Raw genomic sequence first — 27,860 nt, 5'->3', positions numbered from 1 at the left:
AGGGGGAATGTACTGTGGGGACATCATACTGTGTGTAGGGGAATGTACTGTGAGGACATCATACTGTGTGTGGGGAATGTACTGTGGGGACATCATACTGTGTGTGGGGGAATGTACTGTGGGGACATCATACTGTGTGTGGGGGAATGTACTGTGGGGACATCATACTGTGTGTGGGGGAATGTACTGTGGGGACATCATACTGTGTGTGGGGGAATGTACTGTGGGGACATCATACTGTGTGTGGGGGAATGTACTGTGGGGACATCATACTGTGTGTGGGGGAATGTACTGTGGGGACATCATTCTGTGTGTGGGGGATGTATTGTGGAGACATCATACTGTGTGTGGGGGAATGTACTGTGAGGACATCATACTATGTGGAGGAATGTACTGTGAGGACATCATACTGTGTGTGGGGGAATGTACTGTGGGGACATCATACTGTGTGTGGGGGAATGTACTGTGGGGACATCATACTGTGTGTGGGGGAATGTACTGTGGGGACATCATACTGTGTGTGGGGAAATGTACTGTGGGGACATCATACTGTGTGTGGGGGAATGTACTGTGGGGACATCATACTGTGTGTGGGGGAATGTACTGTGGGGACATCATACTGTGTGTGGGGGAATGTACTGTGGAGACATCATACTGTGTGTGGAGGAATGTACTGTGGGGACATCATACTGTGTGTGTGGAATGTACTGTGGAGACATCATACTGTGTGGGGGGGGAATGGACTGTGAGGACATCATACTGTGTGTGGGGGAATGTACTGTGGGGACATCATACTGTGTGTGGGGGGAATGTACTGTGGGGACATCATACTGTGTGTGTGTAGAATGTACTGTGGGGACATCATACTGTGTGTGGAGGAATGTACTGTGGAGACATCATACTGTGTGAGGGGGAATGTACTGTGAAGACATCATACTGTGTGTGAGGGAAATGTACTGTGAAGACATCATACTGTGTGTGTGGGCAATGTACTGTGGAGACATCATACTGTGTGTGTGTGGAATGTACTGTGGGGGCATCATACTGTGTGTGGAGGGAATGTACTGTGGGGGCATCATACTGTGTGTAGGGGGAATGTACTGTGGAGACATCATACTGTGTGTGGGGAATGTATTGTGAGGACATCATACTGTGTGTGGAGGGAATGTACTGTGGGGACATCATACTGTGTGTGGTGGAATGTACTGTGAGGACATCATACTGTGTGTGTGGGGGGAATGTACTGTGGGGACATCATACTGTGTGTGGAGGAATGTACTGTGGGGGCATCTTACTGTGTGGGGAATGTACTGTGAGGACATCATACTGTGTGTGGTGGAATGTACTGTGGGGACATCATACTGTGTGTGGAGGAATGTACTGTGAGGACATCATACTGTGTGTGGAGGAATGTACTGTGGGGGCATCATACAGTGTGTGGAATGTACTGTGGGGACATCATACTGTGTGTGGAGGGAATGTACTGTGGAGACATCATACTGTGTGTGGAGGAATGTACTGTGGGGGCATCATACTGTGTGTGGAATGTACTGTGGGGACATCATACTGTGTGTGGAGGAATGTACTGTGGGGGCATCTTACTGTGTGTGGAATGTACTGTGGGGACATCATACTGTGTGTGGGGAATGTACTGTGGGGACATCATACTGTGTGTGGGGAATGTACTGTGGGGACATCATACTGTGTGTGGGGAATGTACTGTGAGGACATCATACTGTGTGTGGAGGAATGTACTGTGGAGACATCATACTGTGTGTGGAGGAATGTACTGTGGGGACATCATACTGTGTGTGGGGAATGTACTGTGAGGACATCATACTGTGTGTGGGGGAATGTACTGTGGGGACATCATACTGTGTGTGTGGGGGAATGTACTGTGGGGACATCATACTGTGTGTGGAGGAATGTACTGTGGGGACATCATACTGTGTGTGGAGGGAATGTACTGTGAGGACATCATACTGTGTGTGGGGGGAATGTACTGTGGGGACATCATACTGTGTGTGGAGGGAATGTACTGTGAGGACATCATACTGTGTGTGGGGAATGTACTGTGGGGACATCATACTGTGTGTGGAGGAATGTACTGTGAGGACATCATACTGTGTGTGTGGGAATGTACTGTGGGGACATCATACTGTGTGTGGAGGAATGTACTGTGAGGACATCATACTGTGTGTGGGGGAATGTACTGTGGGGACATCATACTGTGTGTGGGGGAATGTACTGTGGGGACATCATACTGTGTGTGGAGGGAATGTACTGTGGAGACATCATACTGTGTGTGGGGAATGTACTGTGGAGACATCATACTGTGTGTGGAGGAATGTACTGTGGAGACATCATACTGTGTGTGGGGGGAATGTACTGTGAGGACATCATACTGTGTGTGGGGAATGTACTGTGGGGACATCATACTGTGTGTGGGGGGAATGTACTGTGGGGACATCATACTGTGTGTGTGGAGGAATGTACTGTGGAGACATCATACTGTGTGTGGGGGTAATGTACTGTGAGGACATCATACTGTGTGTGGGGAATGTACTGTGGGGACATCATACTGTGTGTGGGGAATGTACTGTGGAGACATCATACTGTGTGTGGAGGAATGTACTGTGGAGACATCATACTGTGTGTGGGGAATGTACTGTGGGGACATCATACTGTGTGTGGGGAATGTACTGTGGAGACATCATACTGTGTGTGGGGGGAATGTACTGTGAGGACATCATACTGTGTGTGGGGAATGTACTGTGGGGACATCATACTGTGTGTGGGGAATGTACTGTGGAGACATCATACTGTGTATGGAGGAATGTACTGTGGGTACATCATACTGTGTGTGGAGGGGATGTACTGTGGAGACATCATACTGTGTGTGGAGGAATGTACTGTGGGGACATCATACTGTGTGTGGGGGGAATGTACTGTGGAGACATCATACTGTGTGTGGGGGAATGTGGGAATGTACTGTGAGGACATCATACTGTGTGAGGGGGAATGTACTGTGAGGACATCATACTGTGTGTGGAGGGAATGTACTGTGGGGACATCATACTGTGTGTGGAGGGGAATGTACTGTGGAGACATCATACTGTGTGGGGGAATGTACTGTGGAGACATCATACTGTGTGGGGGGAATGTACTGTGGAGACATCATACTGTGTGTGTGGGGAATGTACTGTGGAGACATCATACTGTGTGTGGGGGAATGTACTGTGAGGACATCATACTGTGTGTGGGGAATGTACTGTGGAGACATCATACTGTGTGTGGGGAATGTACTGTGGAGACATCATACTGTGTGTGGGGAATGTACTGTGGAGACATCATACTGTGTGTGGAGGGAATGTACTGTGGAGACATCATACTGTGTGTGGAGGGAATGTACTGTGGGGACATCATTTCTGTGTGTGGAGGGAATGTACTGTAGGGACATCATACTGTGTGTGGAGGGAATGTACTGTAGGGACATCATACTGTGTGTGGAGGGAATGTACTGTAGGGACATCATACTGTGTGTGTGGGGAATGTACTGTGGGGACATCATACTGTGTGTGGAGGGAATGTACTGTAGGGACATCATACTGTGTGTGTGGGGAATGTACTGTGGGGACATCATACTGTGTGTGTGGGGAATGTACTGTGGAGACATCATACTGTGTGTGGAGGGAATGTACTGTGGGGACATCATACTGTGTGTGGGGAATGTACTGTGGAGACATCATACTGTGTGTGGGGGAATGTACTGTGGGGACATCATACTGTGTGTGGAGGAATGTACTGTGGGGACATCATACTGTGTGTGAGTGGAATGTACTGTGGAGACATCATACTGTGTGAGGGGAATGTATTGTTGGGACATCATACTGTGTGTGGGGGAATGTACTGTAGGGACATCATACTGTGTGTGTGGGGGAATGTACTGTGGACACATCATACTGTGTGTGGGGGAATGTACTGTGGAGACATCATACTGTGTGTGGGGGAATGTACTGTGGACACATCATACTGTGTGTGGGGGAATGTACTGTGAGGACATCATACTGTGTGTGGGGAATGTACTGTGGAGACATCATACTGTGTGTGGAGGGAATGTACTGTAGGGACATCATACTGTGTGTGGAGGGAATGTACTGTGGGGACATCATACTGTGTGTGGAGGAATGTACTGTGGGGACATCATACTGTGTGTGGAGGAATGTACTGTGAGGACATCATACTGTGTGTGGGGAATGTACTGTGAGGACATCATACTGTGTGTGGAGGGAATGTACTGTGAGGACATCATACTGTGTGTGGGGGAATGTACTGTGAGGACATCATACTGTGTGTGGAGGGAATGTACTGTGGAGACATCAAACTGTGTGTGGGGGAATGTACTGTGAGGACATCATACTGTGTGTGGGGAATGTACTGTGGGGACATCATACTGTGTGTGGAGGGAATGTACTGTGGAGACATCATACTGTGTGTGGAGGGAATGTACTGTGGGGACATCATACTGTGTGTGGTGGAATGTACTGTGAGGACATCATACTGTGTGTGGAGGGAATGTACTGTGGGGACATCATACTGTGTGTGGTGGAATGTACTGTGGAGACATCAAACTGTGTGGGGGGAATGTACTGTGAGGACATCATACTGTGTGTGGGGAATGTACTGTGGGGACATCATACTGTGTGTGGAGGGAATGTACTGTGGAGACATCATACTGTGTGTGGAGGGAATGTACTGTGGGGACATCATACTGTGTGTGGGGAATGTACTGTGAGGACATCATACTGTGTGTGGGGGGAATGTACTGTGAGGACATCATACTGTGTGTGGGGGAATGTACTGTGAGGACATCATACTGTGTGTGGAGGGAATGTACTGTGGGGACATCATACTGTGTGTGGGGGAATGTACTGTGGAGACATCACACTGTGTGGGGGGGAATGTACTGTGGAGACATCACACTGTGTGGGGGGAATGTACTGTGGGGACATCATACTGTGTGTGGGGGAATGTACTGTGGAGACATCATACTGTGTGTGAGGGAATGTACTGTGGAGACATCATACTGTGTGGGGGAATGTACTGTGGGGACATCATACTGTGTGGGGGGAATGTACTGTGGGGACATCATACTGTGTGGGGGGAATGTACTGTGGGGACATCATACTGTGTGTGGGGGAATGTACTGTGGAGACATCATACTGTGTGTGGGGGGAATGTACTGTGGGGACATCATACTGTGTGTGGGGGAATGTACTGTGGGGACATCATACTGTGTGTGGGGGGAATGTACTGTGGAGACATCATACTGTGTGTGGGGAATGTACTGTGGAGACATCATACTGTGTGTGTGAGGGAATGTACTGTGAGGACATCATACTGTGTGGGGGGAATGTACTGTGGGGACATCATACTGTGTGTGGAGAATGTACTGTGGGGACATCATACTGTGTGTGGAGGGAATGTACTGTGGGGACTTCATACTGTGTGAGGAATGTACTGTGAGGACATCATACTGTGTGTGGGGGGAATGTACTGTGGAGACATCATACTGTGTGTGGAGGAATGTACTGTGAGGACATCATACTGTGTGTGGGGAATGTACTGTGGGGGCATCATACTGTGTGTGGAATGTACTGTGGAGACATCATACTGTGTGTGTGTGGAATGTACTGTGGGGACATCATACTGTGTGAGGGGGAATGTACTGTGGGGACATCATACTGTGTGTAGGGGAATGTACTGTGAGGACATCATACTGTGTGTGGGGAATGTACTGTGGGGACATCATACTGTGTGTGGGGGAATGTACTGTGGGGACATCATACTGTGTGTGGGGGAATGTACTGTGGGGACATCATACTGTGTGTGGGGGAATGTACTGTGGGGACATCATACTGTGTGTGGGGGAATGTACTGTGGGGACATCATACTGTGTGTGGGGGAATGTACTGTGGGGACATCATACTGTGTGTGGGGGAATGTACTGTGGGGACATCATACTGTGTGTGGGGGATGTATTGTGGAGACATCATACTGTGTGTGGGGGAATGTACTGTGAGGACATCATACTGTGTGGAGGAATGTACTGTGAGGACATCATACTGTGTGTGGGGGAATGTACTGTGAGGACATCATACTGTGTGTGGAGGAATGTACTGTGAGGACATCATACTGTGTGTGGGGAATGTACTGTGGGGACATCATACTGTGTGTGGGGGATGTACTGTGGGGACATCATACTGTGTGTAGGGGAATGTACTGTGAGGACATCATACTGTGTGTGGGGGAATGTACTGTGAGGACATCATACTGTGTGTGGAGGAATGTACTGTGAGGACATTATACTGTGTGGAGGAATGTACTGTGAGGACATCATACTGTGTGTGGGGGAATGTACTGTGAGGACATCATACTGTGTGTGGAGGAATGTACTGTGAGGACATCATACTGTGTGTGTGTGGAATGTACTGTGGGGACATCATACTGTGTGAGGGGGAATGTACTGTGGGGACATCATACTGTGTGTAGGGGAATGTACTGTGAGGACATCATACTGTGTGGAGGAATGTACTGTGAGGACATCATACTGTGTGTGGGGGAATGTACTGTGAGGACATCATACTGTGTGTGGAGGAATGTACTGTGAGGACATCATACTGTGTGTGTGTGGAATGTACTGTGGGGACATTATACTGTGTGAGGGGGAATGTACTGTGGGGACATCATACTGTGTGTAGGGGAATGTACTGTGAGGACATCATACTGTGTGTGGGGAATGTACTGTGGGGACATCATACTGTGTGTGGGGGAATGTACTGTGGGGACATCATACTGTGTGTGGGGGAATGTACTGTGGGGACATCATACTGTGTGTGGGGGAATGTACTGTGGGGACATCATACTGTGTGTGGGGGAATGTACTGTGGGGACATCATACTGTGTGTGGGGGAATGTACTGTGGGGACATCATACTGTGTGTGGGGGAATGTACTGTGGGGACATCATACTGTGTGTGGGGGATGTATTGTGGAGACATCATACTGTGTGTGGGGGAATGTACTGTGAGGACATCATACTGTGTGGAGGAATGTACTGTGAGGACATCATACTGTGTGTGGGGGAATGTACTGTGGGGACATCATACTGTGTGTGGGGGAATGTACTGTGGGGACATCATACTGTGTGTGGGGGAATGTACTGTGGGGACATCATACTGTGTGTGGGGAAATGTACTGTGGGGACATCATACTGTGTGTGGGGGAATGTACTGTGGGGACATCATACTGTGTGTGGGGGAATGTACTGTGGGGACATCATACTGTGTGTGGGGGAATGTACTGTGGAGACATCATACTGTGTGTGGAGGAATGTACTGTGGGGACATCATACTGTGTGTGTGGAATGTACTGTGGAGACATCATACTGTGTGGGGGGGGAATGGACTGTGAGGACATCATACTGTGTGTGGGGGAATGTACTGTGGGGACATCATACTGTGTGTGGGGGGAATGTACTGTGGGGACATCATACTGTGTGTGTGTAGAATGTACTGTGGGGACATCATACTGTGTGTGGAGGAATGTACTGTGGAGACATCATACTGTGTGAGGGGGAATGTACTGTGAAGACATCATACTGTGTGTGAGGGAAATGTACTGTGAAGACATCATACTGTGTGTGTGGGCAATGTACTGTGGAGACATCATACTGTGTGTGTGTGGAATGTACTGTGGGGGCATCATACTGTGTGTGGAGGGAATGTACTGTGGGGGCATCATACTGTGTGTAGGGGGAATGTACTGTGGAGACATCATACTGTGTGTGGGGAATGTATTGTGAGGACATCATACTGTGTGTGGAGGGAATGTACTGTGGGGACATCATACTGTGTGTGGTGGAATGTACTGTGAGGACATCATACTGTGTGTGTGGGGGGAATGTACTGTGGGGACATCATACTGTGTGTGGAGGAATGTTCTGTGGGGGCATCTTACTGTGTGGGGAATGTACTGTGAGGACATCATACTGTGTGTGGTGGAATGTACTGTGGGGACATCATACTGTGTGTGGAGGAATGTACTGTGAGGACATCATACTGTGTGTGGAGGAATGTACTGTGGGGGCATCATACAGTGTGTGGAATGTACTGTGGGGACATCATACTGTGTGTGGAGGGAATGTACTGTGGAGACATCATACTGTGTGTGGAGGAATGTACTGTGGGGGCATCATACTGTGTGTGGAATGTACTGTGGGGACATCATACTGTGTGTGGAGGAATGTACTGTGGGGGCATCTTACTGTGTGTGGAATGTACTGTGGGGACATCATACTGTGTGTGGGGAATGTACTGTGGGGACATCATACTGTGTGTGGGGAATGTACTGTGGGGACATCATACTGTGTGTGGGGAATGTACTGTGAGGACATCATACTGTGTGTGGAGGAATGTACTGTGGAGACATCATACTGTGTGTGGAGGAATGTACTGTGGGGACATCATACTGTGTGTGGGGAATGTACTGTGAGGACATCATACTGTGTGTGGGGGAATGTACTGTGGGGACATCATACTGTGTGTGTGGGGGAATGTACTGTGGGGACATCATACTGTGTGTGGAGGAATGTACTGTGGGGACATCATACTGTGTGTGGAGGGAATGTACTGTGAGGACATCATACTGTGTGTGGGGGGAATGTACTGTGGGGACATCATACTGTGTGTGGAGGGAATGTACTGTGAGGACATCATACTGTGTGTGGGGAATGTACTGTGGGGACATCATACTGTGTGTGGAGGAATGTACTGTGAGGACATCATACTGTGTGTGTGGGAATGTACTGTGGGGACATCATACTGTGTGTGGAGGAATGTACTGTGAGGACATCATACTGTGTGTGGGGGAATGTACTGTGGGGACATCATACTGTGTGTGGGGGAATGTACTGTGGGGACATCATACTGTGTGTGGAGGGAATGTACTGTGGAGACATCATACTGTGTGTGGGGAATGTACTGTGGAGACATCATACTGTGTGTGGAGGAATGTACTGTGGAGACATCATACTGTGTGTGGGGGAATGTACTGTGAGGACATCATACTGTGTGTGGGGAATGTACTGTGGGGACATCATACTGTGTGTGGGGGGAATGTACTGTGGGGACATCATACTGTGTGTGTGGAGGAATGTACTGTGGAGACATCATACTGTGTGTGGGGGTAATGTACTGTGAGGACATCATACTGTGTGTGGGGAATGTACTGTGGGGACATCATACTGTGTGTGGTGAATGTACTGTGGAGACATCATACTGTGTGTGGAGGAATGTACTGTGGAGACATCATACTGTGTGTGGGGAATGTACTGTGGGGACATCATACTGTGTGTGGGGAATGTACTGTGGAGACATCATACTGTGTGTGGGGGGAATGTACTGTGAGGACATCATACTGTGTGTGGGGAATGTACTGTGGGGACATCATACTGTGTGTGGGGAATGTACTGTGGAGACATCATACTGTGTATGGAGGAATGTACTGTGGGGACATCATACTGTGTGTGGAGGGGATGTACTGTGGAGACATCATACTGTGTGTGGAGGAATGTACTGTGGGGACATCATACTGTGTGTGGGGGGAATGTACTGTGGAGACATCATACTGTGTGTGGGGGAATGTGGGAATGTACTGTGAGGACATCATACTGTGTGAGGGGGAATGTACTGTGAGGACATCATACTGTGTGTGGAGGGAATGTACTGTGGGGACATCATACTGTGTGTGGAGGGGAATGTACTGTGGAGACATCATACTGTGTGGGGGAATGTACTGTGGAGACATCATACTGTGTGGGGGGAATGTACTGTGGAGACATCATACTGTGTGTGTGGGGAATGTACTGTGGAGACATCATACTGTGTGTGGGGGAATGTACTGTGAGGACATCATACTGTGTGTGGGGAATGTACTGTGGAGACATCATACTGTGTGTGGGGAATGTACTGTGGAGACATCATACTGTGTGTGGGGAATGTACTGTGGAGACATCATACTGTGTGTGGAGGGAATGTACTGTGGAGACATCATACTGTGTGTGGAGGGAATGTACTGTGGGGACATCATTTCTGTGTGTGGAGGGAATGTACTGTAGGGACATCATACTGTGTGTGGAGGGAATGTACTGTAGGGACATCATACTGTGTGTGGAGGGAATGTACTGTAGGGACATCATACTGTGTGTGTGGGGAATGTACTGTGGGGACATCATACTGTGTGTGGAGGGAATGTACTGTAGGGACATCATACTGTGTGTGTGGGGAATGTACTGTGGGGACATCATACTGTGTGTGTGGGGAATGTACTGTGGAGACATCATACTGTGTGTGGAGGGAATGTACTGTGGGGACATCATACTGTGTGTGGGGAATGTACTGTGGAGACATCATACTGTGTGTGGGGGAATGTACTGTGGGGACATCATACTGTGTGTGGAGGAATGTACTGTGGGGACATCATACTGTGTGTGAGTGGAATGTACTGTGGAGACATCATACTGTGTGAGGGGAATGTATTGTTGGGACATCATACTGTGTGTGGGGGAATGTACTGTAGGGACATCATACTGTGTGTGTGGGGGAATGTACTGTGGACACATCATACTGTGTGTGGGGGAATGTACTGTGGAGACATCATACTGTGTGTGGGGGAATGTACTGTGGACACATCATACTGTGTGTGGGGGAATGTACTGTGAGGACATCATACTGTGTGTGGGGAATGTACTGTGGAGACATCATACTGTGTGTGGAGGGAATGTACTGTAGGGACATCATACTGTGTGTGGAGGGAATGTACTGTGGGGACATCATACTGTGTGTGGGGGAATGTACTGTGGAGACATCATACTGTGTGTGGGGGAATGTACTGTGGGGACATCATACTGTGTGTGGGGGAATGTACTGTGGGGACATCATACTGTGTGTGGGGGAATGTACTGTGGGGACATCATACTGTGTGTGGAGGGAATGTACTGTGGGGACATCATACTGTGTGTGGGGGAATGTACTGTGGGGACATCATACTGTGTGTGGGGGAATGTACTGTGGGGACATCATACTGTGTGTGGGGGAATGTACTGTGGAGACATCATACTGTGTGTGGGGGGAATGTACTGTGGGGACATCATACTGTGTGTGGAGTCAATGTACTGTGGGGACATCATACTGTGTGTGGGGGAATGTACTGTGGGGACATCATACTGTGTGTGGGGGAATGTACTGTGGGGACATCATACTGTGTGTGGGGGAATGTACTGTTGGGACATCATACTGTGTGTGGGGGAATGTACTGTGGGGACATCATACTGTGTGTGGGGAATGTACTGTGGAGACATCATACTGTGTGTGGAGGGAATGTACTGTGGGGACATTATACTGTGTGTGGGAGAATGTACTGTGGGGACATCATACTGTGTGTGGGGGAATGTACTGTGGGGACATCATACTGTGTGTGGGGGAATGTACTGTGGAGACATCATACTGTGTGTGGGGGGAATGTACTGTGGGGACATCATACTGTGTGTGGAGGCAATGTACTGTGGGGACATCATACTGTGTGTGGGAGAATGTACTGTGGGGACATCATACTGTGTGGGGGGAATGTACTGTGGGGACATCATACTGTGTGTGGGGGGAATGTACTGTGGGGACATCATACTGTGTGGGGGGAATGTACTGTGGGGACATCATACTGTGTGTAACATACCTGGCGGCGTCCTTGCATGGTGGTCCATCTCCCACTGTGCAAGAGCGCGCACTTGATCTCCTGTCCAGAATGTCTCTCTGGCTTCCCTCCTTGCTGTCTGTTTGTCTGTTTTGGCTGCATAGGGCGACGCCCGCTGAACTTCCTGTTTCTTGTACCTGCTGCGGACACGCCCCTGTTGCACCTTCAGCCTATTGCTGTCCATCTTTGGGTATTTATACCACCTTCTTCCTCAAGATGGCGCCTGAGCATTGTGTCCTGTCAGTCGGCTTTTTGTCTCTGACATGCCAGGTCCTATCCTGTTTTCCTGCCTGTTTTCCAGTTCTGTGTCTGAACTGTGGTCTGTTCTTGTGAACACGCTTCTTGCCTGTTCTTTCGCCTTCTAGGGGCCGTATTCCTAGATCTGCCTGTCTGTGCCTTGCGGTATCTGTTCCCGTCTGAACAGAGTCCTGTTTGTGTCCCTGCCTTGCGGTATCTGTTCCTGTCTGAACTGAGTCCTGTCTATTTCTCCTGTCTTGCAGTATCTGTTCCCGTGTCTGAACTGAGTCCTGTCTATGTCTCCTGCCTTGCGGTATCAGTTCCCGTGTCTGAACTGAGTCCTGTCTGTGTACTCTTGCCTGCTGCCTTTCCTGGAGGCTGTATTTCCAGGCCTGTCTGAACTCGCTCCTTGCCTGTTCCTCTCGCCTTCTAGGGGCCGATTACCTAGACCCGTTCCTGTATCTTGTCTGACCTGTCTGAACTCGCTCCTAGCCTGTTCCTCTCGCCTTCTAGTGGCCGTTTTCCTAGACCCGCTCCTGTGTCTGGTCTGTCCTGTCTGAACACGCTCCTTGCCTGCTCGTCCCGCCTCTCTGGGGGCCGTATTCCCAGACCCGCTCCTGTATCCCGCTGCAGTGTCGGTCTCTTCCGTACACTCAGTTCCAGTCTGAACTCTCTCCTATCCTTTACCTGTTTTGCCTCTATGTCCGTTCCTTTCCTTTTTCTGCAGAGTCTGAACTCGTACCTAACGCCTGCTTGTTGTCTCTGTACTCCCGTTTGTGAGTTTGTGGTCCACTTGCTACTTCACTGCAAATACCCTGTGGGTATCTGGCTCTGCCTTTCCCTTCCTGTCTGTTCCGTGTGAACAGAGCCCTGTCTGTCCTGCTCTGACTCCTTGCTCACTGCTCCGGCAGCCTTGCTCCGCTCTGACCCTTTTGCTCACTGCTCCGGCAGCCTTGCTCCGCTCTGACCCTTTTGCTCACTGCTCCGGCAGTCCTGTCCTGCCCTGCTTCTGCCCGCTGCTCCGGCAGTCCTGTCCTGCCCTGCTTCTGCCCGCTGCTCCGGCAGTCCTGTCCTGCCCTGCTTCTGCCCGCTGCTCCGGCAGTCCTGTCCTGCCCTGCTTCTGCCCGCTTCTCCGGCAGTCCTGTCCTGCCCTGCTTCTGCCCGCTGCTCCGGCAGTCCTGTCCTGCCCTGCTTCTGCCCGCTGCTCCGGCAGTCCTGTCCTGCCCTGCTTCTGCCCGCTGCTCCGGCAGTCCTGTCCTGCCCTGCTTCTGCTCGCTGCTCCTGCAGCCCCGTCCTGCTCTGTTCTTGCCCACCGCTTCGGGCGTTCCCTCTCTGCTGTGGTTGTCTACCGCATCTGCGGTTCTGTGACCCAGTCTGTACTGGGTCTTAACCTTTCTGTGCTCCAGCCCGTCCTTTCGGCCAGTACCTCCCTGCCTGCATACTCGCCTGTATCCACCCATCTGCATACCTGCCATGTTTGCTTACATCCACCAGTCTGTGCCAGCCTAACCTGCCTGTTCCAGTAATCCCAGTGTGGGTCAACCCCCGTGTCCGGAGTTTGACCTGGAGTAGCACCTGGTCCCTCTGCCCGGTTTCTCCCTGGTGCACTGGCGTCGTATGCCGTCGTGCCACCTTGGTCGGATCGGCCAGATACTTAGTCACGCCCCTCCAGGCACTCTCCGGTCCATGGTCCAGTGGAACCACAACACCCGCACACGCCAGTCAGTCCGGGCATGTGCATAACAGCATGCTCAGGCCATGGTTCCCGTTGAGCCCCACGGCCTTCGCTCTCTGAGAAGTTTTCCAGCGAATACATGCATTAAAAATAAATAAATAAAATTTATTTATTTTTTTTCTCAGCTGAGTTCCAGGCGAATTACGCACCCGTCCAGATGGATCTATCTGCTCTCGTTCCTGCGGATCCGCCACGTTACTATGGGGATCCAAGACAAAGTCGTGCATTTGTGGAGCAATGCATGCTACACTTCAAGTTCTACCCTCTATGTTTTCCCACCGATCGGGTTAAGGTGGCATTCATTATGTCTTACCTGGCGGGTGATGCCTTGGAATGGATCAACCCCCTATATGAAACACGGGATCCGATCCTCCTGGACCTAATGGCCTTCCTGGTGGCCTTTCTAATGGTCTTCAATGATCCTAACCCGGAGATTCCTGCTGAAGCTTCACCTCCCAATATCCCGGAGCAGCCCCGATGGGTAATGTGTGTGGGTAGCGCAATAGTCCTCCAGCCCAATGAGACTACTGCCCACCCAGAATCCTCACAGGGTGACTACGCTTTCCGGAATACTTCTCCCAACCTCAAGAGGCAGTCCAGACGTTCTAGACGTAGAGGCAAGCCGTCACGCCAGGGTCTGTCCTCCCTGAGACCTCCTGACCCCAACCTTGAAGTCCCTACTGAAGCTTCATCTCCCTGTATCCCGGAGAAGCCCCAACGGGTAATGTGCGTGGGTAGTGCTCCGGTTCTCCTGCCCGAAGAGACTTCTGCCCATCCAGACTCCACACAGGAGAACTTCCTGCACCCAGCATCAGATGCTTCACCCACTTTAACCGGTGTGCATGTCCAAGGATGCTCCAAAGCTGTGGTTACCTCTGAGTCTGTGCACCTCTACTACCTGGCGGAGGACCCCCTGTTGCCTCCTGAATCCTCCGGGATACCACTCGATGACAAATGGAGAGAGACTTCTCTACACTCGGTACTCGATACTTTGTCCGCTTCGTCCTGTGAGCCTGACAATGGGTACCCCAAAGTGGTAGTTACCCCCGAGTCTCTACACCCCTCCGACCAGGCGGAGGACCTCCAGTTGTCTCCAGAACCCTTTGGGGTGCTACCTGGTAGCGAAAGGACAGAGACTCTCCTATACTCTGTACCTGATACCTCGCTCGCTTCGTCCAGTGAGTCCAACCTAGTGTACTCCGAAGCAGAGGTTACTCCCGAGTCTCTACACCCCTCCGACCAGGCGCAGGACCTCCAGTTGTCTCCAGAACCCTTCGGGGTGCTACCTGGTAGCGAAAGAACAGAGACTCTCCTTTACTCTGTACCTGATACCTCGCTCGCTTCGTCCAGTGAGTCCAACCTAGTGTACTCCGAAGCAGAGGTTAATCCCGAGTCTCTACACCCCTCCGACCAGGCGGAGGACCTCCAGTTGTCTCCAGAACCCTTCGGGGTGCCACCTGGTGGTGAATGGACAGAGACTTTCCTATATCCTGGATCTGATACCTCGCTTGCTTCGTCCAGTGAGTCCGACCTTGTGTACTCTGAAGCAGAGGTTACCCTTGAGTCTCTACACCCCTCTGACCAGGCGGAGGACCTCCAGTTGTCTCCAGAACCCTTCGGGGTGCCACCTGGTGGTGAATGGACAGAGACTTTCCTATACTCGGTACCCGATACCTCGCCTGCTTCCTCCAGTGAGTCCGACCTAGTGTATTCTGAAGCAGATGTTTTCTCTGAGCCTCTGCACTCTTCTGACCCGGCGGAGGACCTCCAGTTGTTTCCTGAATTCTCCGGGGTACCACCAGATAACAAAGAGACAGTGACTTTTCCTCATTATGTACCTGATAACCCGTCTATTTCTTCCTGTGAGCTTGACAAGATGTACCTCGAAGCAGAGATTACCCCCAAGTCTCTGTCCCCCTCCAACCCGGTGAAGGACTTCCAGTCGTCTCCTGTACCCTCTGGGGTGCCACCTGAAAATATGTGGAGAGAGACTTCCTTGTGTGCTGTTCCTGGTACTCCACCCGTTTCGTCTGTTGCTAGGGATGGCTGGATAGGAGGTAGCATCCTAGCTAACCAGATGAGATCAATTTTTCCTGTGGACAGTGGAAGTGATCTCCTTGAAGTGAACGACTGGTCCTTGAATTCCCTGCGGAAGATTCTGGCAGGCCTGAAGAAGAGGGGGCGTAAGGGGGGGGTACTGTAACATACCTCTCGGCGTCCTTGCATGGTGGTCCATCTCCCACTGTGCAAGAGCGCGCACTTGATCTCCAGTCCAGAATGTCTCTCTGGCTTCCCTCCTTGCTGTCTGTTTGTCTGTTTTGGCTGCATAGGGCGACGCCCGCTGAACTTCCTGTTTCTTGTACCTGCTGCGGACACGCCCCTGTTGCACCTTCAGCCTATTGCTGTCCATCTTTGGGTATTTATACCACCTTCTTCCTCAAGATGGCGCCTGAGCATTGTGTCCTGTCAGTCGGCTTTTTGTCTCTGACATGCCAGGTCCTATCCTGTTTTCCTGCCTGTTTTCCAGGTCTGTGTCTGAACTGTGGTCTGTTCTTGTGAACACGCTTCTTGCCTGTTCTTTCGCCTTCTAGGGGCCGTATTCCTAGATCTGCCTGTCTGTGCCTTGCGGTATCTGTTCCCGTCTGAACAGAGTCCTGTTTGTGTCCCTGCCTTGCGGTATCTGTTCCTGTCTGAACTGAGTCCTGTCTATTTCTCCTGTCTTGCAGTATCAGTTCCCGTGTCTGAACTGAGTCCTGTCTGTGTACTCTTCCCTGCTGCCTTTCCTGGAGGCTGTATTTCCAGGCCTGTCTGAACTCGCTCCTTGCCTGCTCGTCCCGCCTCTCTGGGGGCCGTATTCCCAGACCCGCTCCTGTATCCCGCTGCAGTGTCGGTCTCTTCCGTACACTCAGTTCCAGTCTGAACTCTCTCCTATCCTTTACCTGTTTTGCCTCTATGTCCGTTCCTTTCCTTTTTCTGCAGAGTCTGAACTCGTACCTAACTCCTGCTTGTTGTCTCTGTACTCCCGTTTGTGAGTTTGTGGTCCCCTCGCTACTTCACAGCAAATACCCTGTGGGTGTCTGGCTCTGCCTTTCCCTTCCTGTCTGTTCCGTGTGAACAGAGCCCTGTCCGTCCTGCTCTGACTCCTTGCTCACTGCTCCGGCAGCCTTGCTCCGCTCTGACCCTTTTGCTCACTGCTCCGGCAGTCCTGTCCTGTCCTGCCCTGCTTCTGCCCGCTGCTCCGGCAGTCCTGTCCTGCCCTGCTTCTGCCCGCTGCTCCGGCAGTCCTGTCCTGCCCTGCTTCTGCCCGCTGCTCCGGCAGTCCTGTCCTGCCCTGCTTCTGCCCGCTGCTCCGGCAGTCCTGTCCTGCCCTGCTTCTGCCCGCTGCTCCGGCAGTCCTGTCCTGCCCTGCTTCTGCCCGCTGCTCCGGCAGTCCTGTCCTGCCCTGCTTCTGCTCGCTGCTCCTGCAGCCCCGTCCTGCTCTGTTCTTGCCCACCGCTTCGGGCGTTCCCTCTCTGCTGTGGTTGTCTACCGCATCTGCGGTTCTGTGACCCAGTCTGTACTGGGTCTTAACCTTTCTGTGCTCCAGCCCGTCCTTTCGGCCAGTACCTCCCTGCCTGCATACTCGCCTGTATCCACCCATCTGCATACCTGCCATGTTTGCTTACATCCACCAGTCTGTGCCAGCCTAACCTGCCTGTTCCAGTAATCCCAGTGTGGGTCAACCCCCGTGTCCGGAGTTTGACCTGGAGTAGCACCTGGTCCCTCTGCCCGGTTTCTCCCTGGTGCACTGGCGTCGTATGCCGTCGTGCCACCTTGGTCGGATCGGCCAGATACTTAGTCACGCCCCTCCAGGCACTCTCCGGTCCATGGTCCAGTGGAACCACAACACCCGCACACGCCAGTCAGTCCGGGCGTGTGCTTAACACTGTGTGTGGGGAATGTACTGTGGGGACATCATACTGTGTGTGGGGGAATGTACTGTGGGGACATCATACTGTGTGTGGGGGAATGTACTGTGGGGACATCATACTGTGTGGGGGGAATGTACTGTGGGGACATCATACTGTGTGTGGGGGGAATGTACTGTGGGGACATCATACTGTGTGTGGGGAATGTACTGTGGGGACATCATACTGTGTGTGTGGGGAATGTACTGTGGGGACATCATACTGTGTGTGGGGGAATGTACTGTGAGGACATCATACTGTGTGTGGAGGGAATGTACTGTGAGGACATCATACTGTGTGTGTGGGGAATGTACTGTGGGGACATCATACTGTGTGTGTGGGGAATGTACTGTGGGGACATCATACTGTGTGTGGGGACATCATACTGTGCGTGGGGAATGTACTGTGAGGACATCATACTGTGTGTGGGGAATGTACTGTGAGGACATCATACTGTGTGTGGGGACATCATACTGTGTGTGGGGAATGTACTGTGGGGACATCATACTGTGTGTGGGGACATCATACTGTGTGTGGGGAATGTACTGTGAGGACATCATACTGTGTGTGGGGAATGTACTGTGGAGACATCATACTGTGTGTGGAGGAATGTACTGTGGAGACATCATACTGTGTGTGGGGGAATGTACTGTGGAGACATCATACTGTGTGGAGGGGAATGTACTGTGGGGACATCATACTGTGTGTGGAGGAATGTACTGTGGAGACATCATACTGTGTGTGGGGGAATGTACTGTGGAGACATCATACTGTGTGGAGGGGAATGTACTGTGGGGACATCATACTGTGTGTGGGGGAATGTACTGTGGAGACATCATACTGTGTGTGGAGGGAATGTACTGTGGGGACATCATACTGTGTGTAGGGGGAATGTACTGTGGGGACATCATACTGTGTGTGGAGGGAATGTACTGTGGAGACATCATACTGTGTGTGGGGGAATGTACTGTGGAGACATCATACTGTGTGGAGGGGAATGTACTGTGGGGACATCATACTGTGTGGGGGGGAATGTACTGTGGAGACATCATACTGTGTGTGGGGGAATGTACTGTGGGGACATCATACTGTGTGTGGGGGAATGTACTGTGGAGACATCATACTGTGTGTGTGGGGGAATGTACTGTGGGGACATCATACTGTGTGTGGGGGGATGTACTGTGGGGACATCATACTGTGTGTGTGGGGAATGTACTGTGGGGACATCATACTGTGTGTAGGGGAATGTACTGTGGGGACATCATACAGTGTGTGGGGAATGTACTGTGGGGACATCATACAGTGTGTGGGGAATGTACTGTGGGGACATCATACAGTGTGTGGGGGGAATGTACTGTGGGGACATCATACTGTGTGTGGGGGGAATGTACTGTGGGGACATCATACTGTGTGTAGGGGAATGTACTGTGGGGACATCATACTGTGTGTGGGGGGAATGTACTGTGAGGACATCATACTGTGTGTGGGGGGAATGTACTGTGGGGACATCATACTGTGTGTAGGGGAATGTACTGTGGGGACATCATACTGTGTGTGGGGCAATGTACTGTGGGGACATCATACTGTGTGTGGGGGGAATGTACTGTGGGGACATCATACTGTGTGTGGGGGGAATGTACTGTGGGGACATCATACTGTGTGTGGGGAATGTACTGTGGAGACATCATACTGTGTGTGGGGAATGTACTGTGGAGACATCATACTGTGTGTGGGGAATGTACTGTGGAGACATCATACTGTGTGTGGGGGGAATGTACTGTGGAGACATCATACTGTGTGTGGGGGGAATGTACTGTGGAGACATCATACTGTGTGTGGGGGGAATGTACTGTGGAGACATCATACTGTGTATGGAGGGAATGTACTGTGGAGACATCATACTGTGTATGGAGGGAATGTACTGTGGAGACATCATACTGTGTGTGGAGGAATGTACTGTGGAGACATCATACTGTGTGTGGAGGAATGTACTGTGGAGACATCATACTGTGTGTGGGGGGAATGTACTGTGAGGACATCATACTGTGTGTGGGGGAATGTACTGTGGAGACATCATACTGTGTGTGGGGGGAATGTACTGTGGAGACATCATACTGTGTGTGGGGAATGTACTGTGGAGACATCATACTGTGTATGGAGGGAATGTACTGTGGAGACATCATACTGTGTGTGTGGGGGAATGTACTGTGGGGACATCATACTGTGTGTGTGGAGGGAATGTACTGTGGGGACATCATACTGTGTGTGTGGAGGGAATGTACTGTGGGGACATCATACTGTGTGTGTGGAGGGAATGTACTGTGGGGACATCATATTGTGTGTGTGGAGGGAATGTACTGTGGAGACATCATACTGTGTGTGGGGAATGTACTGTGGGGACATCATATTGTGTGTGTGGAGGGAATGTACTGTGAGGACATCATACTGTGTGTGGGGAATGTACTGTGAGGACATCATACTGTGTGTGGGGAATGTACTGTGGGGACATCATACTGTGTGTGGAGGAATGTACTGTGGGGACATCATACTGTGTGTGGGGAATGTACTGTGGGGACATCATACTGTGTGTGGGGAATGTACTGTGGGGACATCATACTGTGTGTGGAGGAATGTACTGTGGGGACATCATACTGTGTGTGGAGGAATGTACTGTGGGGACATCATACTGTGTGTGGGGGGAATGTACTGTGGGGACATCATACTGTGTGTGGGGAATGTACTGTGGGGACATCATACTGTGTGTGTGGGGAATGTACTGTGGGGACATCATACTGTGTGTGGGGGAATGTACTGTGAGGACATCATACTGTGTGTGGAGGGAATGTACTGTGAGGACATCATACTGTGTGTGTGGGGAATGTACTGTGGGGACATCATACTGTGTGTGTGGGGAATGTACTGTGGGGACATCATACTGTGTGTGGGGACATCATACTGTGCGTGGGGAATGTACTGTGAGGACATCATACTGTGTGTGGGGAATGTACTGTGAGGACATCATACTGTGTGTGGGGACATCATACTGTGTGTGGGGAATGTACTGTGGGGACATCATACTGTGTGTGGGGACATCATACTGTGTGTGGGGAATGTACTGTGAGGACATCATACTGTGTGTGGGGAATGTACTGTGGAGACATCATACTGTGTGTGGAGGAATGTACTGTGGAGACATCATACTGTGTGTGGGGGAATGTACTGTGGAGACATCATACTGTGTGGAGGGGAATGTACTGTGGGGACATCATACTGTGTGTGGAGGAATGTACTGTGGAGACATCATACTGTGTGTGGGGGAATGTACTGTGGAGACATCATACTGTGTGGAGGGGAATGTACTGTGGGGACATCATACTGTGTGTGGGGGAATGTACTGTGGAGACATCATACTGTGTGTGGAGGGAATGTACTGTGGGGACATCATACTGTGTGTAGGGGGAATGTACTGTGGGGACATCATACTGTGTGTGGAGGGAATGTACTGTGGAGACATCATACTGTGTGTGGGGGAATGTACTGTGGAGACATCATACTGTGTGGAGGGGAATGTACTGTGGGGACATCATACTGTGTGGGGGGGAATGTACTGTGGAGACATCATACTGTGTGTGGGGGAATGTACTGTGGGGACATCATACTGTGTGTGGGGGAATGTACTGTGGAGACATCATACTGTGTGTGTGGGGGAATGTACTGTGGAGACATCATACTGTGTGTGTGGGGGAATGTACTGTGGGGACATCATACTGTGTGTGGGGGGATGTACTGTGGGGACATCATACTGTGTGTGTGGGGAATGTACTGTGGGGACATCATACTGTGTGTAGGGGAATGTACTGTGGGGACATCATACAGTGTGTGGGGAATGTACTGTGGGGACATCATACAGTGTGTGGGGGGAATGTACTGTGGGGACATCATACTGTGTGTGGGGGGAATGTACTGTGGGGACATCATACTGTGTGTAGGGGAATGTACTGTGGGGACATCATACTGTGTGTGGGGGGAATGTACTGTGAGGACATCATACTGTGTGTGGGGGGAATGTACTGTGGGGACATCATACTGTGTGTGGGGGGAATGTACTGTGGGGACATCATACTGTGTGTAGGGGAATGTACTGTGGGGACATCATACTGTGTGTGGAGGGAATGTACTGTGGGGACATCATACTGTGTGTGGGGGGAATGTACTGTGGGGACATCATACTGTGTGTGGGGGGAATGTACTGTGGGGACATCATACTGTGTGTGGGGAATGTACTGTGGAGACATCATACTGTGTGTGGGGAATGTACTGTGGAGACATCATACTGTGTGTGGGGAATGTACTGTGGAGACATCATACTGTGTGTGGGGGGAATGTACTGTGGAGACATCATACTGTGTGTGGGGGGAATGTACTGTGGAGACATCATACTGTGTGTGGGGGGAATGTACTGTGGAGACATCATACTGTGTATGGAGGGAATGTACTGTGGAGACATCATACTGTGTATGGAGGGAATGTACTGTGGAGACATCATACTGTGTGTGGAGGAATGTACTGTGGAGACATCATACTGTGTGTGGAGGAATGTACTGTGGAGACATCATACTGTGTGTGGGGGGAATGTACTGTGAGGACATCATACTGTGTGTGGGGGAATGTACTGTGGAGACATCATACTGTGTGTGGGGGGAATGTACTGTGGAGACATCATACTGTGTGTGGGGAATGTACTGTGGAGACATCATACTGTGTATGGAGGGAATGTACTGTGGAGACATCATACTGTGTGTGTGGGGGAATGTACTGTGGGGACATCATACTGTGTGTGTGGAGGGAATGTACTGTGGGGACATCATACTGTGTGTGTGGAGGGAATGTACTGTGGGGACATCATACTGTGTGTGTGGAGGGAATGTACTGTGGGGACATCATATTGTGTGTGTGGAGGGAATGTACTGTGGAGACATCATACTGTGTGTGGGGAATGTACTGTGGGGACATCATATTGTGTGTGTGGAGGGAATGTACTGTGAGGACATCATACTGTGTGTGGGGAATGTACTGTGAGGACATCATACTGTGTGTGGGGAATGTACTGTGGGGACATCATACTGTGTGTGGAGGAATGTACTGTGGGGACATCATACTGTGTGTGGGGAATGTACTGTGGGGACATCATACTGTGTGTGGGGAATGTACTGTGGGGACATCATACTGTGTGTGGAGGAATGTACTGTGGGGACATCATACTGTGTGTGGAGGAATGTACTGTGGGGACATCATACTGTGTGTGGAGGAATGTACTGTGGGGACATCATACTGTGTGTGTGGAGGAATGTACTGTGAGGACATCATACTGTGTGTGGAGGAATGTACTGTGGGGACATCATACTGTGTGTGGGGAATGTACTGTGAGGACATCATACTGTGTGTGTCTAGGAATGTACTGTGAGGACATCATACTGTGTGTGGAGGGAATGTACTGTGAGGACATCATACTGTGTGTGGGGAATGTACTGTGGGGACATCATACTGTGTGTGGGGAATGTACTGTGGGGACATCATACTGTGTGTGGGGAATGTACTGTGGGGACATCATACTGTGTGTGGGGAATGTACTGTGGGGACATCATACTGTGTGTGTCTAGGAATGTACTGTGAGGACATCATACTGTGTGTGGGGGAATGTACTGTGGGGACATCATACTGTGTGTGGAGGGAATGTACTGTGGAGACATCATACTGTGTGTGGAGGAATGTACTGTGAGGACATCATACTGTGTGTGGGGGGAATGTACTGTGGAGACATCATACTGTGTGTGGGGAATTTACTGTGAGGACATCATACTGTGTGTGGGGGGAATGTACTGTGGAGACATCATACTGTTTGTGGAGGGAATGTACTGTGGGGACATCATACTGTGTGTGGGGAATGTACTGTGAGGACATCATACTGTGTGTGTGGGGAATGTACTGTGGGGACATTATACTGTGTGTGGGGAATGTACTGTGGAGACATCATACTGTGTGTGGTGGAATGTACTGTGAGGACATCATACTGTGTGGGGGGAATGTACTGTGAGGACATCATACTGTGTGTGGGGGAATGTACTGTGAGGACATCATACTGTGTGTGGAGGAATGTACTGTGAGGACATCATACTGTGTGTGGGGAATGTACTGTGGGGACATCATACTGTGTGTGGGGAATGTACTGTGGGGACATCATACTGTGTGTGGGGAATGTACTGTGGGGACATCATACTGTGTGTGGGGAATGTACTGTGGGGACATCATACTGTGTGTGTCTAGGAATGTACTGTGAGGACATCATACTGTGTGTGGGGGAATGTACTGTGGGGACATCATACTGTGTGTGGAGGGAATGTACTGTGGAGACATCATACTGTGTGTGGAGGAATGTACTGTGAGGACATCATACTGTGTGTGGAGGAATGTACTGTGGAGACATCATACTGTGTGTGGAGGAATGTACTGTGGGGACATCATACTGTGTGTGGAGGAATGTACTGTGGGGACATCATACTGTGTGTGGGGGAATGTACTGTGAGGACATCATACTGTGTGGGGGGAATGTACTGTGAGGACATCATACTGTGTGTGGGGAATGTACTGTGGAGACATCATACTGTGTGTGGGGAATGTACTGTGAGGACATCATACTGTGTGTGGGGGAATGTACTGTGAGGACATCATACTGTGTGTGGAGGAATGTACTGTGGGGACATCATACTGTGTGTGGAGGAATGTACTGTGGGGACATCATACTGTGTGTGGGGGAATGTACTGTGAGGACATCATACTGTGTGGGGGGAATGTACTGTGAGGACATCATACTGTGTGTGGGGAATGTACTGTGGAGACATCATACTGTGTGTGGGGAATGTACTGTGAGGACATCATACTGTGTGTGGGGGAATGTACTGTGAGGACATCATACTGTGTGGGGGGAATGTACTGTGAGGACATCATACTGTGTGGGGGGAATGTACTGTGGAGACATCATACTGTGTGTGGGGAATGTACTGTGAGGACATCATACTGTGTGTGGGGGGGAATGTACTGTGAGGACATCATACTGTGTGTGGAGGGAATGTACTGTGAGGACATCATACTGTGTGTGGGGAATGTACTGTGGAGACATCATACTGTGTGTGGGGGAATGTACTGTGGGGACATCATACTGTGTGTGGAGGAATGTACTGTGGGGACATCATACTGTGTGTGGAGGGAATGTACTGTGAGGACATCATACTGTGTGTGGAGGAATGTACTGTGAGGACATCATACGGTGTGTGGGGGAATGTACTGTGAGGACATCATACTGTGTGTGGGGGAATGTACTGTGGAGACATCATACTGTGTGTGGAGGGAATGTACTGTGGGGACATCATACTGTGTGTGGGGGAATGTACTGTGGAGACATCATACTGTGTGTGGAGGGAATGTACTGTGAGGATATCATACTGTGTGTGGAGGGAATGTACTGTGAGGACATCATACTGTTTGTGGGGGAATGTACTGTGAGGACATCATACTGTGTGTGGTGGAATGTACTGTGAGGACATCATACTGTGTGTGGAGGGATGTACTGTGAGGACATCATACTGTGTGTGGTGGAATGTACTGTGGGGACATCATACTGTGTGTGGAGGGAATGTACTGTGGGGACATCATACTGTGTGTGGTGGAATGTACTGTGAGGACATCATACTGTGTGTGGGGGAATGTACTGTGAGGACATCAAACTGTGTGTGGGGGAATGTACTGTGAGGACATCATACTGTGTGTGGAGGGAATGTACTGTGAGGACATCATACTGTGTGTGGGGGAATGTACTGTGAGGACATCATACTGTGTGTGGAGGGAATGTACTGTGAGGACATCATACTGTGTGTGGTGGAATGTACTGTGAGGACATCATACTGTGTGTGGAGGGAATGTACTGTGAGGACATCATACTGTGTGTGGAGGAATGTACTGTGGGGACATCATACTGTGTGTAGGGAATGTACTGTGGAGACATCATACTGTGTGTGGGGGAATGTACTGTGGAGACATCATACTGTGTGTGGAGGGAATGTACTGTGAGGACATCATACTGTGTGTGGGGGAATGTACTGTGAGGACATCATACTGTGTGTGGGGGAATGTACTGTGAGGACATCATACTGTGTGTGGGGAATGTACTGTGGAGACATCATACTGTGTGTGGGGGAATGTACTGTGGAGACATCATACTGTGTGGGGGGAATGTACTGTGAGGACATCATACTGTGTGGGGGGAATGTACTGTGGAGACATCATACTGTGTGGGGGGAATGTACTGTGGAGACATCATACTGTGTTGGGGGGAATGTACTTTGGAGACATCATACTGTTTGGAGGGGTTCGTGGAGACATTATACTGTATGTGAACATGAATGGACCTTAGTAGGAGAATATTTCTAATGTAGGCATATATAAAAGACTGCCATGGTGCACTATACAGTATGTGTTCCTCTTTCTTATTTTTCCAAAGAGAGGAAAGATATGATCTCGGGCCACAATTTAAGGTCTGTGCACTCTGAAGGGGTCGTCCAGTACTATTGATAATGCCCCAATACATTGGGGCATTATCAATAGTACTGGACAACCCCTTTAAGATATCATTACAGTCAGTATACTGCCCCTCGGTGGTCTCCACCAATAATTCGGCCCTCACCTTTCAGTGTCTTCCGCGTTCTGGGGAAAGGTCTAAGCACATCTTTCCGAGCTAGAAGTTTATCCTCTGCGTCCCCCTGTTCAATTACCAGGGAATCCATAGCTCTTCAGTGGAAACAGGTTATAATGAAATCACTGAGGGGCTATTATAAGAGATTCAGCAGCAAATCATAGGAGAGGGTCTGAAGATTGTAAGCTCCTAGGATCAGTGGCTTCATAGGTCTCTCTTTTGCTTTAAATCTTCCCAGTGATTGCAGTAATCATCCCGTGTGATCGCTGCTCCTGAGGAACAAAACACGGTGACAAGAGTGATAATAACACGACAGAGCAAAGACATTAATATACGGCTATATCATACAAGACAGGAGGAGTGGTACTGTGCAGTGTATATATACAGGAGAAGCGGTACTGTGCAGTGTATATATACAGGACAGGAGCAGTGGTACTGTGCAGTGTATATATACAGGAGGAGTGGTACTGTGCAGTGTATATATACAAGACAGGAGCAGTGGTACTGTGCAGAGTATATATACAGGAGAAGCGGTACTGTGCAGTGTATATATACAGGACAGGAGCAGTGGTACTGTGCAGTGTATATATACAGGACAGGAGGAGTGGTACCGTGCAGTGTATATATACAGGAGGAGTGGTACTGTGCAGTGTATATATACAGGACAGGAGGAGTGGTACTGTGCAGTGTATATATACAGGACAGGAGGAGTGGTACTGTGCAGTGTATATATACAGGACAGGAGCAGTGGTACTGTGCAGTGTATATATACAGGACAGGAGCAGTGGTACTGTGCAGTGTATATATACAGGACAGGAGGAGTGGTACTGTGCAGTGTATATATACAGGACAGGAGGAGAGGTACTGTACAGTGTATATATACAGGACGGGAGGAGTGGTACCGTGCAGTGTATATATACAGGACAGGAGGAATGGTACTGTGCAGTGTATATATACAGGACAGGAGGAGTGGTACTGTGCAGTGTATATATACAGGAGGAGTGGTACTGTGCAATGTATATATACAGGACAGGAGCAGTGGTACTGTGCAGTGTATATATACAGAACAGGAGGAGTGGTAACGTGCAGTGTATATATACAGGAGGAGTGGTACTGTGCAGTGTATATATACAGGACAGGAGGAGTGGTACTGTGCAGTGTATATATACAGGAGGAGTGGTACTGTGCAGTGTATATATACAGGAGGAGTGGTACTGTGCAGTGTATATATACAGGACAGGAGGAGTGGTACTGTGCAGTGTATATATACAGGACAGGAGGAGTGGTACTGCGCAGTGTATATATACAGGACAGGAGCAGTGGTACTGTGCAGTGTATATATACAGGACAGGAGGAGTGGTACTGTGCAGTGTATAGATACAGGACAG

General features: G+C 50.1%; 1 protein-coding gene across 8 annotated transcripts in view; it reads right to left on the bottom strand.

Annotated features, from left to right (window-relative positions):
* CLCNKA (chloride voltage-gated channel Ka) overlaps window positions 1–27,860 on the bottom strand; it is a 233,901-nt gene that overhangs the window by 95,445 nt on the left and 110,596 nt on the right. For 6 of the 8 annotated variants that reach the window (XM_073656124.1, XM_073656122.1, XM_073656125.1 and 3 more), the window contains one exon: window positions 26,464–26,744. The exons of 1 other annotated variant lie outside the window; for it this stretch is intronic. In XM_073656124.1, the coding sequence (XP_073512225.1) occupies window positions 26,464–26,563 (100 nt within the window). In that variant the 5' untranslated portion in view covers window positions 26,564–26,744. The remainder of the gene's footprint in view (window positions 1–26,463; window positions 26,745–27,860) is intronic. One more of the 8 variants, XM_073656123.1, reaches the window with a different exon arrangement.

The sequence above is a fragment of the Phyllobates terribilis genome, unplaced genomic scaffold (genome assembly GCF_046119375.1).
Source record: "Phyllobates terribilis strain yellow unplaced genomic scaffold, ASM4611937v1 Scaffold_12__6_contigs__length_324123572, whole genome shotgun sequence".
In the NCBI taxonomy this organism is placed as follows: Eukaryota; Metazoa; Chordata; class Amphibia; order Anura; family Dendrobatidae; genus Phyllobates; species Phyllobates terribilis.
Note: the sequence above shows the minus strand (reverse complement) of the source record. Positions and strands in the feature narration are given on the sequence as shown.